The 18769-nt window shown below is 40.2% G+C and overlaps 1 protein-coding gene across 1 annotated transcript in view; it reads right to left on the bottom strand.

Annotated features, from left to right (window-relative positions):
* Positions 1 to 1491: 1491 nt before the first annotated feature.
* The window catches only part of sorcs2 (sortilin-related VPS10 domain containing receptor 2), a 1166544-nt gene continuing 1149266 nt past the window's right edge, over positions 1492 to 18769 (bottom strand). The window contains exons 23-27 of the mRNA XM_028801884.2: positions 17030 to 17155; positions 16824 to 16923; positions 16630 to 16732; positions 15188 to 15333; positions 1492 to 7440 (exon numbers count right to left, since the gene is read on the bottom strand). Coding sequence (XP_028657717.1) covers positions 7376 to 7440; positions 15188 to 15333; positions 16630 to 16732; positions 16824 to 16923; positions 17030 to 17155 — 540 coding nt within the window. The 3' untranslated portion in view covers positions 1492 to 7375. The remainder of the gene's footprint in view (positions 7441 to 15187; positions 15334 to 16629; positions 16733 to 16823; positions 16924 to 17029; positions 17156 to 18769) is intronic.

The raw sequence follows: 18769 nt of genomic DNA, 5'->3' as shown, positions 1-18769 counted from the left end.
GAAATGGGCCAAAATGAGTTTTCCAATTCTTTACAGCCCTCATTTCATCTTCTGTTGCTGGCATTCAGAGACTGAACTCTGAGGAGTTCAGAACAGCAGCCACTCCACTGTAATTCCAGCCCTGATCAATTCTAAACCCACAAGGATCCTGTAATGAAGGTCCTAAATATGGGGAAACAGCTGTAATGGCTACAGCCCACAAAGTAAACTTGAAATGCGAAAGGGAGACATGGAGTGGTCATGTGTGATGGGTCAGATGGCAAATGTGAGTGTTGGTTGCTTGGGAGTCCCAGTGGGAAATTTCACATGACTGCCCTACAAACTGGTAGCTCCCAGTGGGACATTTTGCAGCTAATTGTTACAAAAAGTCTGGGACATCATACAGGCTTGGACAGATTTGTGGCAGATGAAATTTATTGTCAGTAAATATAAAGTATTACACATAGGAAGTAAAAATGTTAGGTTTGAATACACAATGGGCGATGGGAAAATCGAGAGTACACCTTATGAGAAGGATTTAGGAGTCATAGTGGACTCTACACTATCAACTGCCAGACAGTGTTCAGAAGCCATTAAGAAGGCAAACAGAATGTTTGGTTATATAGCACGATGTGTGGAATACAAGAACAAGGAGGTTATGCTCAAACGTTATAACACACTGGTGAGGCCTCATCTGGAGTACTGTGTGCAGACATAGCAGCGCTAGAAAAGGTCCAGAGAAGAGCGACAGAGCTCATTCCAGGACTACAAGAGATGAATTATGAGGAAAGATTAAAAGAGCTGAGCCTTTTCAGTTTAAGCAAAAGAAGACTAAGAGGTGACATGATTGAAGTGTTTAAAATTATGAAGGGATTTGGTACAGTAGATCGAGACTGTTATTTAAAAATGAGTTCATCAAGAACACGAGGAGACAGTTGGAAACTTAAGGGTAAATTTTGCACAAACATTAGGAAGTTTTTCTTTACACAGAGAACCACAGACACTTTGAATAAGCTATCAAGCAGTGTGGTAGACAGTAGGACTTTAGGGACTTTCAAAACTCATCATGTTACTTAGGAGAAATTAAGAAAATAGAATTAGTGAGCTTTTGTTAAATGGCCCATTCTCATCAATATGGTCCTACCATTATAATGTATTCGGAGCATTACCACACCTGCTTAACATGTTTAGCTTGTGTGTTACTTTCATGACAAAAAAAAATGACAGCTTATCTCATGTAGCAAATTAAGTTGCCATTGAGTTTCTTCCAATACCTGACTGGAAATTGACGTGAACATAACAAAATGGGGAGACGAGACTTCATTAGTGGTGCCCCTGCCACAAACGGCGTGATAGCCACACACTTTTCTTTGACTTAAATTAGCAAAGTAGAAAAATAACTCTGAGATATTAAGCAATCTGAAGTATGTGTGAATATCATCATCATCTGTAACAAAAATGGAACTTTGCCCAAGGTAAAAAGCACATGGTAAGCAAGAAGAAGGAAGCAGATGTTTTCAACCAGTTTTATTTACCACAATTTGAAGTGCATTTTGTAAAAACAAAGCATACCTTTGGATGCAACAGAGTACACAGGTATGTATACAGTAGTATGTGTCTATTACGCTCTGGAAGCTGTTAAGTCTGCAATGAGCAGATTAAAAAATATATATATATATATTTATAATAAATCTATACAGTTAAAATGAAGTACGTGGTTACCCTTTTGTAGACGCTTGGTTATGTGCACTACAGTTTTGCTGAATACTTGAACATTTACTGAAAACATTAAGAGTAAAATGTGTAGTCAATTCACAATTTTGTGTCAACAGTTAATACCCCAACAAATATGTATATTATTCTTCTTTTTTTTTCTTCTTTTTTTCCATTGCCCCAGAAGAGTTTTACAAACATCACAACACTATAAAACTAACAAGCCAACATCAGCATATGTACAATAGATGTACAAGTAAGTGTCAATGGCACAGGGTGCCAACAGTGTGGATGTACAGAACGCACAACAAGAAAGTGGAGAAGAAAAAAGAAAGGAATATTCTGGACAAAAATAGAATGCAAGGGAAACAGCGGTGCAGAGTCTTTGATCGTTGTGGTGAACGGGACAATGTGTATTATGTCGCTGGAGTTTTTCTCATTCCATGTCGTCCAAATGACTTGAATAAATAAATGTGGATGGCACAGTTCAGTTGTGGTCTACCTGCCAGTCAGTCAGTTTTCACAGGATCACTTTTGGTATGTGTTGAAATAAATGCACTTACTACTTCCCCCAGTCATCTCATAGTTTTTCAGTCTTAAGTAGGGAGGCCCATCACAATGCACGTGTATTTCAAGGCTGGGCGTCTCAGCTATTTAGTTAATTGTTATAAACAAGCCTGGGACAGTCGGACAAAGAAGCAGGTAAGACCCGCTGTTTGAATGGCAGCCCACTTTCTGAGCTACCCAACCAAAGTCCTACATTCAGTTACAAAGGTACTGCATGGTGGTCCCCCTGAAATTCCCACGTATTTGGTTTCTCATTCAGTACCTGCCTTGAACTGCAGTTAGATGCCAATTTCAAGGATTTGCTTTAATGTTTCTTGGGAAAAAAGATTCTACTAAGCACTCAATTCCAAGACATTATCCTGCCTTGGATGAAGTGCTGCTGGGATAGCCTCTGGCCCCATGTGACCCTAAACTGGATTAAACAGGTATGGCAACATTCTGTTATGCTGGATGAGGCAGTGCCATTACGAGTCCAGGAGGCGTCCCTGTCTGTGTGCTTTTTGAATGTTTGTATGTGCACACATCAGTTGTGGTCAAGTGAGGGTTGGCATGTGCAACACTGTTCACTTTGACAGACCTGCTGAGATGATTCCTAACTTACTGTACATCCAGTGCTGCCAGGTCTGAATGTGGGAGGATGCTGTCATCTTTATAGACATTTTGCATACGCTTCCATCTGTTAGCTTTGTGTTATGTGCAGGTGTACATTATAAAATTAACAAGGCGGTCGCATTTCATAGGAGTCCCAGGAATAAGCAGCCTAGTGATGCTAAAGAAAAGAAATGGAGGCTCTTTGCAAAATACAAGAGCAATGAAGGAAACAGGAACATTTTCATATTTCCCATGGGAATTGGATTTTAGCTTATTTGGTAATTATAAACAGGTTCGTTAGAAAAGATCATGCAAGCATCCACGTGTTATTAGTGTGCTGGACATCAGTTTTGTCTCTCAAGTGCTATTAATTTATATTTATTTTTTATTTTCTTCTTTGAAATATTTTGTGATTACTATTGTGGCCAAGGTGGAATGGACTTGTAGAAAAGGACAGAATTTTAATAGAGCAGAGACCAGGAGATGAAGAAAAGAATTTAGGGAGAACACTTAGTATGGTTGGAAGTCAAAGCAAATATCAGGGCCAGAAAAGAAGTTTAGAAGACTAATGGCAAAACTAAAATGTACTTCAATAGTAAAGCAAATTGTAAATCAAAACTAAAATATCGTTCTCCAAACTTTTGTAAGAATTTATAGTCTTAACTTAGTTTTGTAAGAATCCAAAGACTTGGGCATCAAAGACTGTGTGCCGCCATCTTAAATAGTTTCTGCATGTCAATGTTAAGTGCAACTACAAACCTGTCCAGCTATGGCATGTGTGCTAGTAATCATAGTCACAAAATGGTGACATTCATAAGAAACCAAATGGCAATGTCAGAATAAAAATAAGGTAACAATTAATAGTATAGTATTTTTTTATAGTATAGTAAATTTAATAGTATTTAATAGTAAAAATTAGTACAAAATAATAATGTAGAGTAAGTGTGATATTCCATGGACACCTCCATAGCAATCAAGTTTGTTGCTGGTCTTGTGCTTTGGGCACTTCTCAATGCATGACATCATGAGCTTACTTTTTGTAAAGTTTCCAAACTGTAACAACTCACAAAAGACTTAATGCCCAGCCAGTATTAGGTTGGGAGACCAGCTAGAAAAAACTTAGAAGAGGTGTTGGTAAGGCCTGCCGAGTGTGCCTACTGTGTAGCCCGTGTGTGGATCCCAATGCCCCAGTGCAGTGATGGGAACACTGTGCTGTATAAATTAGCACCATCTTTCAGATGAGACATAAAACTGAGGCCCTGACTTTCTGTGATCATAAAAGATCTCTGGGCATCATTCGTAAACAGTAGTGTGTTTTGTAATGTCCTAACTAAATTGCCCACCATGGCCTGGTATTTTTGGCCACTTAATCATACTCTGTCCCACATTGGCTAATTTATTTTTCTCACCCTTTCACTACCTAATAGCTAATGAGTGGTGTGCGTACTGGCGCAAAAATGGCTGCTGTTGCATCGTCCATGTGGTTGAACCTCCCTCTCTCAATATAAAGCACTTTCAGTGTATTGAAAAGCACCATATAAATGCAATGCATTCTTCTTTTTCTTAATTTATAAAAAATAAAATAAGATTTTCTGTTTTTGATTTTCAACTTTAACTTTTGATTCTGGTTAACGTTTGGGTTTTGCCAAAGAAAGATCTTATTACAATATGAAACTTTTGCGTGTTTCTGGAAATTCCATTGTGAAAATCCTCTGTCATTCTGTAAATAATATCCTGTTTATTTAAAGTTCACTTCCAGTCCAATATGAACATAACAACGTGAGATCTTACATCAAAGGTTGCCTGAACAGACTGACTTCACAGAACTCCGTTAAATAAGAAGAAGGCTCATGAAACAAAGAGATGGATTTGAACAAAGCGTTTGAATTGCAGGTGTAACTCTTACTTGCATGTCCAACCAACATTTAACTCATCACCTGTCTTCCAAGCTGGCAAAAAATAAAATATGGAAAACAGTCGTCTATGTAGCCAGAGAATTCCACACCCTACCATGGCCACAATGTGTGTATTAGCGACAGACCAAGTAATGTATGGACACCTCTATTTTCAATGTCAAATTGTGAAGGGAGACGCCAACTTTAGATGGCCTAAATGGAGTGTTGAAGATGATGTGGGAGATCATTTGCATTTATCCAATCACAAACCATGGCCTGTGTGTGCATCCCTGCAATTTCAATCTTTAGCATGCATTGATTTATTCCTTTGTGTACGCTGTATCTGGGAATGGACTTCAAGTGGCAGCACACTGTGTGTCTGTGCAACCACAAGTTGGCGATGGGTGACATATTCTCAGGGTCAGCATGTGGCGAGTGATAACCTGGTTTGAGATTCACTGTTGGTTCCTACTGAACTCTAGTCCCTGAGAAAAAGTGAGTACAAACAGCAGATCAATGGATTTCTTCTGTGTCCTCTTTTGCTCCATAGTGTAATGAACCATCAAGGACTACACTCCAGTGAACTGTGGACTTTATTAAGAAATGACTTATGGGGAAAAAACCCATGAAAGAAAATGCAGAGAACGAGGTGTTGACTGACTAACTGGTAATTCTCGATAAGGCGCTCACTGTGGGCCTGGACTGATTCAAAACACCTCTGTACAACACACTTCTAAGAAGTGATATCCCCTTAAAATGAGCCTTTGCCTCCAAGCCTCCCTGTACAGCTGCTCAAAACGGCCTCACCGAGATTTCTTTACTTTTGATTTTTTTTTTGTAGTAAGAATATAACAGGGATATGTGTCATTTCTGGTGACATTGTACTGGCTCGGTCACTGTTTTTTTTGTTGTTGTTGTTTTAAGCAGGTTTAATAATCATTTTTCCCAGAAAAAGCAGATTTCACAGCAATTGTTTTTATTTTTTAAGTTCCAGATAACAAGCACAGAATGTCACTCCTCTGTGAGCCGTAACACCAAATGGGATTAAATGGTTGCAAAAATCACTTAATTTAAAAAGCTCTTGAAGAGTCAGTGGCATAGCAATATTTAAAAAATGAGTAAATAATAATTAAAATTTATATCATAGGAAGATGGTTACAAAGAAATGATTTGCTTTACAGATGAAAATTGAAAAATTAGTAACCTGAGCTTAACTGTGAGGAGGCACAGCTGACTTCAAGTCTTGAGGGGCTTTAATTCACTTCTAAAATGATGTGAAGAAGGCATAAGGCAATGTTTGTGGTTATCATGTCTTGTACAGACGTCTGAAGTGTGGAGTAAAGGAGGCCATATTTATACAAGGACCTCTGTGTGCAATTTGCAAACATGACGCTACCAATAAACTAATAAAATCAAACTAATTAGGAAAACAATAGCAATTTAGTAGAGAAAGTTTGCAGTTTGCATCAAATTAGCCGAACAGAACATTATGGTTGGTTGGTTTGGTTGCAGTAAGGAAGTAAAAAGGAAAGGTTCCCAAACCTGCACCCACTGGAGTGACGATCACACCAAATTAACAAAGCAAGTGAAGCCAAAACAGCAGATGAGAGAGATGATAATGAGAATTTTTGGCCCAGAAGTAGCTTGTTGGATGTATCCTTTTATGATCATGACGAATGGAGGTACAAAATCCCAGAACATAATTACATTCCTTTAGTAAAGCTGTCTAGAGATTTATAAACCTGTTGCAGAAGAGCCATGTGCACGTCACAGAGGGTTAGACTATGCCTTAGATTTCTAAAAATTAATACAAACGCATGCTTTTAGAGAAATGACTGATGTGCTGAGCTAAGCGTATGGGTGCAAATACGACACTGACAAGTGACTGGGAAGATTTCCAATATGAATGGTATTGTCTGTTTTATCCCATTGTTAGGAAAAGTCAGGAGCAGTTACTGTCAATTGAAATAGTCAAGAATTAGAAGTTAAGCTACCTAATCATTAATGATAAATTAGAGCTGACCTAAAAAGTTGTCTGACTTGGCAGTTTGTGGGTGACTGAGGCCAAACTGCACTAACAGCGAAAGGGTGACACTAAAGGCAACTGTCTTGTACTGCCCAGGACGGAAAGAAAAGGCTGTATGCAGTGGTGAGGTTTGCCTTTTCCCCTAAAACTTCACAGAATTGAATCTTCTCAGGGTTAAATAGTATGTACCAAAAAGGATCAAAAAAGCAGGAAGAGCCATCTTTCTTCATTTAACTACTGATATGGGTGCTCTCTGATTTGAACACCACTCCCTACAAATCAGATATGGATGATTACAAAAAACGGTAGCCCCGTGTCCTTTTTCAAATATCTGGGCTCTTTGTGTGTGGTAAGGGGCAGGAGCGGGGAGGTGGGCATATTGTGTTGTATTCGTGCTAAGTAGAGGATTAAGAATGCCACAAACTGTTGCTTTCTTCTGATGTCCATTATGGAGAGTCTCCTTTTGTTTCATAACAGAGCTGACTGGCTGAAGTCTGTTCAATAACGAATCCTGAATTCCCTGCTTCTGCCTCGATGTCCCAAAACCGAACAATTAATAGATAGAGAGAGACAAGTCTTTGCAGTTTGTTTAGAAATGCAAACATCAGCTGGACAGGTAGCTGTGCAGATCTCTGGAGTTTATGCTCAAGACCACACCAGAATGATTTCCTGTAACAAGAGAAAGAGAAAAAAAAAATATATATATATATATATATATGTAGAAATATCGGCCTTGTTGCATGCCAAAAATATCAATCAGCCACTTGATTCCCGTGAGTAGTCTACCTTTAGTTATAGTAGGTTTCAATCCAGCAATCCAGACCCACAGTTATATACAGGAGAATCATACTCAACTAATGTCAGGTTGCTAGATTTTTATCACCTTACTAGACATTAAGCCTGTTACAATAATGGGCGCTAGAACAGTAGTCCATAAACATTAGTAGGAACAGTCTATATTAAATGGCAAGGGACCTTTTACCTCATTAGATTTTTTCCGTAAAATGCCTGTAATTTTCTCTGACAGTAATACTGGCTTTGCTGTCCGTAATATGTGTTTAATTTTCTGTGACAACAGTGGGCAATCAGCAGATTCTCTCCAGCAACTGACTTAATGTGCGCGAAAATAAATCTACTTTTAATAGTCATTGTATTGTAATATCATGAAAATTCGTATATTTAGGAAAACCCCTTCAACGACTGAGACTTTACACTTTCCCGGGCCAAGCTTCTTAATCGCAAATCTGACATCCTCAGAGTGAACACTTGCACAACAATGGGGAAGCTGGTCTCCAGGTCTCAGTACCCGATTGGATTTTTCGTGTTTTATGTTTTAGGTCTTACCTCATTTTCCGAAAGCTGATTGGATCGGAAAATTGTGTGACGTGTCAGGCGGCCTTTGAAGCATCGCACCGGGCCCCGCGCATGCGCACTTCACTAGAAGACACACACACACGGACACTGGCTGCACACAAGGGTTTTATTAAAGAGGATATTGCATTGCATCAGCCTTCATGTTGCATCATCTTACATTACTGCCATCATATTAATAAACAATTACAGATTACTTCCTCAGGGTGCTCCGGTTTCCTCCCACAGTCCAAAGACATAAAGGTTAGGTGGACTGGTGATACTAAATTAGCCCTAGTGTATGTGTGTGGTGTATATGTGTGGTGTGTGTGTGTGTATGTGTGTGCACCCAGGGTTTGTTCATGTCTTGTGCCCTGTGCTGGCTGGGATAGCCTCCAGCCCCTCACCATGACCCTGTTGAAGACTAAGCGGGTTAGAAAATGACTGCCTGACAAAGAAAATCAGAAAAAAAATTAGCACCAGAAGAAGATTAACAAAGTGTGAATCCTTAAAAATAATAAATGGTAAAATAAACTGATATCCTTTTAACCTGTAATTTGACTCTCCTCTTCTTAACTTTGCTACCAGTGTGAGATTTTATTTTACACAACTTTATTTTGACTACAATACGCTCCCAAATACCTTCTTTAGTAATGCTGTTGTATCCATGTCACACACCACACCAAAATTTCCTTACGCACCCACAGCTGCAAGATAGGAGCATCAATAGCAAAATACTGGCACAAAATGATGAGGAGATGCTTTCAAATTGTTGATAGTAATTAGCAAAACCAAGAAGGTGTTGGACCTGCTTGGTGGAACTGGGAATTGAGCATCCTTTATCGTCTGTACTTTGGTAAAGTCCATGCTGAGACTGAAACAAGACATCTGAAATCCCAGGAACAATACTGAAGTTTGGTGAGATTTGCAAACAATGCTTTTCTTAGATGAGCCAATCTACTATTTAATAAAACACTAAGGTCTATGTGTATATGTGTGTGTGTGTGTGTCTGGTCCCTCAAAGCAATCTGATTGGTCAGTTCGTTTTTTGGTGTGACTGGTCAGTGTGCCTTTAGTGACGCAATCAAAAAACAAAGTGCGATTGTGAGACACACGAGGAGGAGGAAGGTGTAGGAGGCATGCTTAGAGGGTTGCCTTCAAAAATAGGAAGTATAAAACCGGAGTCTGAGAACCAGGCTTTATGGGAATGCGACTGAGATAAGGAGCCCAGGTGATGAAGAGAGGTTCAGACACACGCAAATACAGAGGAGAGGCGCAGAAGGAACATGTACGGCAAAGGGTAGCAAATATTTTTAGATTATTCTGTTACCTGGATAATATATATTAGCATGGGCAAGCGAAGCGAGGACAGCTGCTGTACCGGCTTTTAAATGATCGACGCACAGCACGACAAGCAGAATGCGCAGCTCGGCGGCAGGAGCAGCAAGCCAGCAGCTGATCTGTCCGCATCTTCTTAGCGTGCGTTCAGCCTCCCCTTCAAAACAAGAGCGGTGGAGACACGAAATGGCAAGCGCGTAGTGCACCTGGGGGGGATGAGGGGGTGCAAAGCGAGCAGGGGGCAAAGCCCCCTAGTATATACAATGGAACATCGGTTCACAAACGTCTTGGTACACGTACAAATCGGTTCACGACCAAAAAGTTTGCCAAACTTTTGCCTCGGTTCACGACCACACACTCGGTATACGAACAAGCCAGTTTCCCTTTCGGTTTATACATGTTCAGTCTCTCCCTGTGCATTTCCTATGCAGCGAGCAAGAGAGAGAGCGAGAGAGCGCGACACACACACTCACACACACAGAGGCAGTGTGAGAGAGAGACAAACGCGCACACACAGGCAGCGCGCGAGAGAGAGCTGGATGCTTAAGGTAGGAAGGCAGTTAAAGAATGCACTGGGCTTGATTTTGTTTTCACTTCTGTTTACAGCAATCGGTTCGTAGCGTTCATTGTTGCAATGTTACTTTTCTTGGTGGTTTATTAAATTATGGATTTTTTTTCCCTGTACTTAAAACTCATTAAAAAAAAAGTGTTTTTAGCCAGCGGTTGGTAGTGCTATAGCGTGAACTATTGCAGTGTTAGTTTTCTCTGTTGTTCAAGGTTTTCTCAGTGTTATTCAATGTTTTTACATTTAGTTTACTATTACGCTGTGCATTCTATGGTTTACTTAACTATATTTGTGCTTATATTTGTTTGGTCTGGAACGGATTAATTATATTTACATACCACCCTATGGGGGAAATTGCTTCGGTTCACGACCAAATCGGTTTACGACCAGAGTTTTGGAACGAATTATGGTCGTGAACCGAGGTTCCACTGTATATGTATATATATATATATATATATTTGCAGTTGGAGATCCACGAAGGGAGAAAAAACGAATCACGTATCATAAAATAGTTTTATTCCTGAGCTTTCAACCCCTATCAGGGGTCTTCATCAGAGGATAATGCTTAGACTTACAAGAATCAAAGGCAATATATAGCAACACATTCAGTGGGGGGGTGGGTGGGTGGAGGTGACTAAGTCAGTATGATCAAGTGGGGGGGGGTTGTATAGTTTAATTATTGTGTACATGTCCTTCTTAAGTTGGCATATGCTGGGTTTATGTCCAAGTGTCTGTTGATGGCATTTTCATCTGATAGCCAAGACTCGGCCAACTCTCTGGCGCTTTTTGTACTGGCCTTAAATTTTACTTTTACGTTGTCCCAGTTGAATGTGTGTCCTGTCGATTTAGTATGTGCATATATCAACGATAGTGCGTCCTTTCTTCTGACGGCGTTGCGATGTTCCTGTACACGTGTTGAGATTCTTTTTGACGTTTGTCCTATGTATACCGCTGAGCAAGAATTGCATGGAATACTATAAACTGGGTTTATGTGCTATTCTGATGCCCCACTTGGTCAGGGTGCGTGCCGTGCCTTCTGACACATTATGGTGATACGGGAGTGAATGCCAGGTGGGGTGGGGGTTCTGATTTACGTCGCTTGTATGCTGATTCCTTTGGCGTCTGCTGTGTAGACTCCGATTAATGAATGATTTTGAGTATCCGTTCGAGGTGAAAAGTTGAAACAGATAGCGTCTCTCATTAATTTTTGTTTCCTTGGTATTACAATGCGTGTGGACTCGTTTAAATAGGGTTTTCACGCAGCTCCGTTTATGAGATACCGGGTGGTTGCTGGCGTAGTGTAGGATCTTGTCTGCGTAGCATTGTTTGCGGTAAACACTTGTGGTCAGGGTATATATATATATGTGGGTCACAGGCCTACACAAGAGAGAAGGAGGTGATTCCAGGTTTCCAAAAGGAACATTCTTAAGCATTTATTCAAATGGGAGCTGTCACTTAAACACACACAGCATGCAAGCAGTGATAATGCATTCACTCCCTTCTCAGATCAAAAGAAGAGATAGCCTTCCTGCACAAAAGAAAAGACAGGAAGTGAGCGCATGGCCAGGTCAGTGGGTGATTTTAAATGTTCCCTGAATCAGCCACCAGGCAACAAACGTATTATGTGGTCAGCCTGTGAACTTGCAGTTGCACTGGTGGCAGACAACCAATTCCTTCCTGCCTTAACAGAGTTTCAGCACACACTGCAGTTGGGGAGTTGTCGGCGTCTCAAAAATCTCACAATATACCTACTGTATACGTCAGTGAACAACTAATAGGTTACAACCTACAGATGTTCTGCAGCAATTAAAGTAAATTCATTTAAATCTTAGTTTAAACCTTGCAAGTTGAAACAAACAATTTGCACAGGTATCCCAACTTCTGTTGATTACTTAAACATTCTCTATCTCTTAAAGCAGAGTTGGAACAGACTGGGTTACTCCACCCTCTCAAGTAGTATTTGGACAATATTACACTGTAGAAAGTTGCAAATTTCAGTAATAATGGGAAGAAATCTACAACTAACAAATGAAATGAGACAGAGCATTATTACCCATAGGAGTGTAGGCCTTTCTTTTAGAGAAATTTGCAAAAAAAATCAAAGGGTCAGTGAGTACAATGGTGTCCTACACAATCCAAAGGCAATTGGAAACAGGAAGAAACTCTTATAGGAGGAGATCTGGCACACCCAAAATCACAACCCAATCAGAAGACAAATTTCTGAGGGTCACCAGCTTGCATGAAAGGCGCCACACAGCACATCAGTTTCAAGCACAGCTTAACAGTGTTTGAAAAAAGCAAGACTCAGTTTCTATTGTGAAGAGTAGTCCACAGCCGGTATTTGAAGTCCCTATTTTGTCCTTTAAGGAATTGATTTCTTACTGCCACTCACCCTGTCAAACCTGCAGCATAAAGTCTCTGTCTATTGTAGCCTGCGACCGGGGCTCTTGCCCGGCCGGGGTGCCTCCACGCTGGGAGGACCGGGGAAGCAAGCGTGGACAGAGCGTTACCTCCCTCAGTACGCTAGATGACAACCTCCCTGAGTTGAAGTGGTGCCTCGGACTCCTGCAAGGCTTCATGGGAGTTGGAGTTTGGTGCAGCCCTATTGGGATTCGCGGGTGCCACCAGGGGGTGCTGCAGCAAGAGTTGCTGAGCCCTTATGGGCACCACACCACACTCGGAAGTGCTGCTGGAAATGCATAATCAAACACCTGGAGAACTTTTGGGTGAACTACAGTGCATCCAGAAAGTATTCACAGTGCATCACTTTTTCCACATTTTGTTATGTTACAGCCTTATTCCAAATTGTATTAAATTCATTTTTTTCCTCAGAATTCTGCACACAACACCCCATAATGACAATGTGAAAAAAGTTTACTTGAGGCTTTTGTAAATTTATTAAAAATAAAAAAACTGAGAAATCCCATGTACATAAGTATTCACAGCCTTTGCTCAATACTTTGTCGATGCACCTTTGGCAGCAATTACAGCCTCAAGTCTTTTTGAATATGATGACACAAGCTTGGCACACCTATCCTTGGCCAGTTTCGCCCATTCCTCTTTGCAGCACCTCTCAAGCTCCATCAGGTTGGATGGGAAGCGTTGGTGCACAGCCATTTTAAGATTTCTCCAGAGATGTTCAATCGGATTCAAGTCTGGGCTCTGGCTGGGCCACTCAAGGACATTCACAGAGTTGTCCTGAAGCCACTCCTTTGATATCTTGGCTGTGTGCTTAGGGTCGTTGCCCTGCTGAAAGATGAACCGTCGCCCCAGTCTGAGGTCAAGAGCGCTCTGGAGCAGGTTTTCATCCAAGATGTCTCTGTACATTGCTGCGGTCATCTTTCCCTTTATCCTGACTAGTCTCCCAGTCCCTGCTGCTGAAAAACATCCCCACAGCATGATGCTGCCACCACCATGCTTCACTGTAGGGATGGTATTGGCCTGGTGATGAGCGGTGCCTGGTTTCCTCCAAACGTGACGCCTGGCATTCACACCAAAGAGTTCAATCTTTGTCTCATCAGACCAGAGAATTTTCTTTTTCATGGTCTGAGAGTCCTTCAAGTGCCTTTTGGCAAACTCCAGGCGGGCTGCCATGCGCCTTTTACTAAGGAGTGGCTTCTGTCTGGCCACTCTACCACACAGGCCTGATTGGTGGATTGCTGCAGAGATGGTTGTCCTTCTGGAAGGTTCTCCCCTCTCCACAGAGGACCTCTGGAGCTCTGACAGAGTGACCATCGGGTTCTTGGTCACCTCCCTGACTAAGGCCCTTCTCTCCCGATCACTCAGTTTAGATGGCTGGCCAGATCTAGGAAGAGTCCTGGTGGTTTCGAACTTCTTCCACTTATGGATGATGGAGGCCACTGTGCTCATTGGGACCTTCAAAGCAGCAGACGTTTTTCTGTAACCTTCCCCAGATTTGTGCCTCGAGACAATCCTGTCTTGGAGGTCTACAGACAATTCCTTTGACTTCATGCTTGGTTTGTGCTCTGACATGAACTGTCAACTGTGGGACCTTATATAGACAGGTGTGTGCCTTTCCAAGTCATGTCCAATCATCTGAATTTACCAAAGGTGGACTCCAATTAACCTGCAGAAACATCTCAAGGATGATCAGGGGAAACAGGATGCACCTGAGCTCAATTTCAAGCTTCACGGCAAAGGCTGTGAATACTTATGTACATGTGCTTTCTCAATTTTTTTATTTTTAATAAATTTTCAAAAACCTCAAGTAAACTTTTTTCACATTGTCATTATGGGTTGTTGTGTGTAGTATTCTGAGGAAAAAAATGAATTGAATCCATTTTGGAATAAGGCTGTAACATAACAAAATGTGGAAAAAGTGATGCGCTGTGAATACTTTCCGGATGCACTGAATATAAGGGAGCAGCAGACACCATTCAGAGAGCCAGAGTCAGGAGGAGGGACATAAAGCTTGACGGAGAGGAGTACAGGAGAAAGAAAGAGAGAAGAAGAAGTATTAGTTTGGTGGTGCTTATTGGGACTGTGTTGTGCCTGTGGGAACGGGGAAGGCGTTGTCCACAGGTGAAGAAAAATAAAACATTGTGTTTGTTTTATAAGTATGCCTCCTGTGTCTGTCTGTGTTGGGTCAAGCAATGATATAGCGCCTTTTTGTTACACTATATTTAACTAATGAAAAGTACTTTTTCATGTGAGATCTTTGAAAAAATTACGGCATGAAATTATGTAGCTGGTTTTGTAGGAATCATCAAAAAACAGCAGACTGGTGATGTCACTGGTCTAGTATTGAGCTGGTTTAAGAACTCAAAACCTAACTTTTTTTCAATCTAGTCCAATGTAATCAGTTCGTTCTTACTTTTGTAAGCTACTCTCAGTATTTATTTTCTTGATTTATCAAATATTATTAAAATGTACCTATGGAAGTTTTAGTCTCTTTCCCCTGAAAAACTTCCCCAAAACTCCATAAATCTGCTCTGCCTAAATCCTTAGCCTTATTGGTAAACAGCAGGGACTTCCACCTATTAAACCCCCTCTGTTTTTCATAATGTTTCTCAAGTGCAGGAATGGTAGACCACTGCCTTTAAAACTCTCAGGCAGTCTTAGTCGACCATCCACATAATCATAAATGCTGCACAAAAAAAAAAACCAAAATAGAGTAAATGAGTAAGTCTCCCCCATTGTTACCTAATGTTTGTGAATCGAGATCATCATCTATAAACTCCTCTCCCTGGATGATGTTCTGCGTGTCCTCACTGTGATTGACAGGACTAGTCATTTCCTGTTCCTTTTCATTGTACATTTGGGCGTATACATTTCTACCAGGCATTTTTCTGAAAAAAAACCCAAAAAGCAACAATTTAGCTACTTAAGTATAACATAAGATAAAAGTGAAAGTCATAGAATAAATGGTTAACAAAATTAAACAGGTATGAAGAAGAACAAGACAGAGGGGTGTTGCTTCACAGCAAAGAGAGGAGTGCCATCAGTGTGTCCAATTGTGTGGAAGGTCTTTGCAATATGAAAGGATGTTGCCAAAATCAGCCAACCACAGTGTCACCAAGAACGACAGGATCCCTCAGTGCTACAAAAGTAGCAAATACGAAAGCTTGGCATGTTAACCCTTTGCGGTCGTTAGGCCAGAAAACTGGCCTTAGTAAAAAGTGCGCTATAGGTCGTCAGGCCACCAGCTGCAAGTTTCTGACCGATTTGCACAGTCGCCTGGTCGAGAAAAGTGGCCTGTGTTATTCCTACGTGCTTGAAAAAAATAACTGCTGTAATTATTGGCGTTTTTTCAATAATTAATTACGACTAATGTAGCGTGACGTTGAAAATTAAATACGACTGCAAAGGGTTTTAAATAGGTCTGCTTTTGGTTTGGGGTGCAATACACATAGGATCATGTAAGAGGAGACACGGTCTAGGGTCATCCCTAAAACTGTATAACACAGTTTCAGAAGTTGGTTTAAATTGGAATGTATGAGACTATCAAAAACTATGTAATTTGGAGGAATTGGTCTCTGGGCACCACATCTCATCTTGGTCTTTAGAGGTATTTTATACAATGATTGAAAGGACAGTACTGCTGCCTGACCTCTCCAGAGTCCTGGTTTCAAGCTACGGCTTGGTCAAAGTCCATGAGGAGCTCTCCACATGGGTACTCTTATTTAACTCCCACATCCTAAAATAATTGTTTACTATACTGTATTAGTTAGTAAGTGTGGGAGTATGTGTGTTATAAAGTGCTATGTGATGGACATTCTTCTTGGCCTGTCTCCTTCTCTTTGCCTCAAGCTGCCTCTAGCTTTGTGTAAACCTAAATAGAAAAAAAGCAGTTTGAAGAAATGGAGAAGTTCTCCCTTAGGTCAAATGCTGGTTAGATTGGCTCCACCAGCTCTACCACCTTGTAGTGGAAAAATGTATATATAAATAAATACATCTAAAAGTGAACTCACGTAGGGCCAGAGGGACAGTCTTTGGCTACCCCAAACCCTTACTAGGATAAATAAACAATAAATTGGATAGACAAATATATTTTTTAATTTAATACATTTTACATGATTTATTTTTACCTAACTTATCTGATATTAAGCACACCAGTGGAACTTTTGAAAAGCACATTGACCTACCTTTTAAACTTATAGAGAATGAAAGCGCCTACTGCAACGAGGCTTATGACAAATATTACTGCTAGGGCCCAGAATCCACTGCCAATACCACCCCTGTGAGAATCTGAAAGGCAAAATATATTGAAAAGTGGTCGATGAGTGGCTGGTAAATCAAATAAAGTTGTCTAGTTAAAATGTAATTTCAAGGCACCCACCTAAGTATAAATCAGAAAGGCTAACTAACACCACCAAGCCACCTCGCACAATAAAGCTGACATTGTTACTATTAAGGATTTGCTTTATTGCAGGAATTCTCTGGTAGAAAACACAAAGAGATATTTAAGATTAGTATAAAGCAAAGACCTGCTATAACTTACTCATTGTCTTCACACAATACTTGCGGCTCATACTAACATATTACCTTATCAGTGGACAGACTTCTTTTCTTCTTTGGTGTACTTTTAGGAGGAAGCACATATAAATCTGCAGTTGTTGGGAGGCCGGGCTTCACAACAGTTACTAAATCATCCAATGGGATGTCAGTTATCTGGAAAAGATATAAATAGTGTGCAGTGATTAAAACTGCTGTCTCACACAGCTAGAGTCCTGGGTTCAAATCCCAGTCCACTTAATTCACACATTTTCTTTAGGATGTCTTCTAGGATTTTTTTTTACTGGGTTTCTCCAACATCCAAAAGACATGAGACAGGGGTGTGGAAATCAAATTTTTTTCTACTTGTCCACGGACAAGTAAACTTAGAAAATCCACTTGTCCGCCAGTTAAATTCACTTGTCCATAAACAAATAACAAAAGTGAAAAATAGTTTATTTTTTCTGATCTCTTTTATTGATACCAAAACTGCCTTCCATTTTAAAACTGAAAAAAGTTCTTTCAGGGAGTAGTATTTTGCCACCTTGCTCTAGAACATTATATAAAAGACTCCCTTATCATTTTAACTCACTAATAAACAATGCCTTCATTATAGCTACACTAGTTCTGTTTCACATACTACAGTTACAGTGAAGATTTTTATAGATATTTCATAACCTTTGGAAACCGTTAGAATGTTTTCTTCTTTATTTTTAATAAACTGACAGCGCGAAACAAACTTGTTTTATATGAAATATTCGTTAATCAAAAACGATCTATTGACAGCTCATCAAAATTGATGTTGTCACACAATAAATTTCTTAACTCCTCAATATATCACAACCTACACAAAGTCACAAATTTCAGGAAAGATTAACTGCCTAACAAGCTTTGTTATGTGGCGAAAGCAATTGCACTGTAAGTAAAATGACTGCATTTTTATGTAGAAACAATGAATTTTATCAATCTTCTTCTATAATATGCTACAGTGGCTGTTCATTTGTCTGTCCAGAATTTTAAATCACCTGTAGCTTGCAAACCATTTCACCTTTTGACTTGAAATTTGGTACACATACAGTATACTACGTGACGTCTACTATCCGCTTTCGGGGTGATGATTTGTGTTACTCTTTATTTTTATTTTATTTTATTGTTGAATCAACTCTCGGCAGTGCGCAGCAGGGCGGCACATGCGTATGGGAGCCGTTCTCATTCCCCACCACCTTCGCTAATCATTCTTGAGGCAGATTGAAGACTTAAGTGACAGTTTAAGTGAAAAATTAAAGAAAACGTACTAAGTAATTGCAACACAAAAACTAACTTAATCAGTTTTAACGCGAAAAGATGCCGACGAAAGAAGAGAAGCAGCGGGCCGCTACGGTGGAGAAAAGAAGAGCTGCTCAGGAAGCAGCAAGCGCATCAACCTCTGAGCAAACGAAAGCTAAACGTACAGAGAAAGAGGATGAAAACTAGGAATAATCAGGTCAAGTGTATTCACTGCATGTTATCGTGCAGTACGCCGTTACTGGTAATATATAAAAGTTATTGATTATAATGAAAAATTATCAGGATTACATCGTATTGTCTGCATGAAAAAAATGACCGCATCTCCAAGCATGTAAGTATTAGGGTAAAATATTTATGTAAGACCGTAAGAGTGCTTCCCCTTTGAAAAATCAGCCGTCATTTTGTAAACAATATTGAAGACCAATTTGAGACATGAAGAACATGCCTAAGTAGACGGTTTCCGCACGAAGTACATACCCAAATGTTTAAAATGTGAAAGTAGTG

This window comes from Erpetoichthys calabaricus, chromosome 5, assembly GCF_900747795.2.
Source record: "Erpetoichthys calabaricus chromosome 5, fErpCal1.3, whole genome shotgun sequence".
In the NCBI taxonomy this organism is placed as follows: domain Eukaryota; kingdom Metazoa; phylum Chordata; class Cladistia; order Polypteriformes; family Polypteridae; genus Erpetoichthys; species Erpetoichthys calabaricus.
The sequence above is the reverse complement of the archived record's forward strand: the minus strand, read 5'-3'. Positions and strand labels throughout refer to the sequence as shown.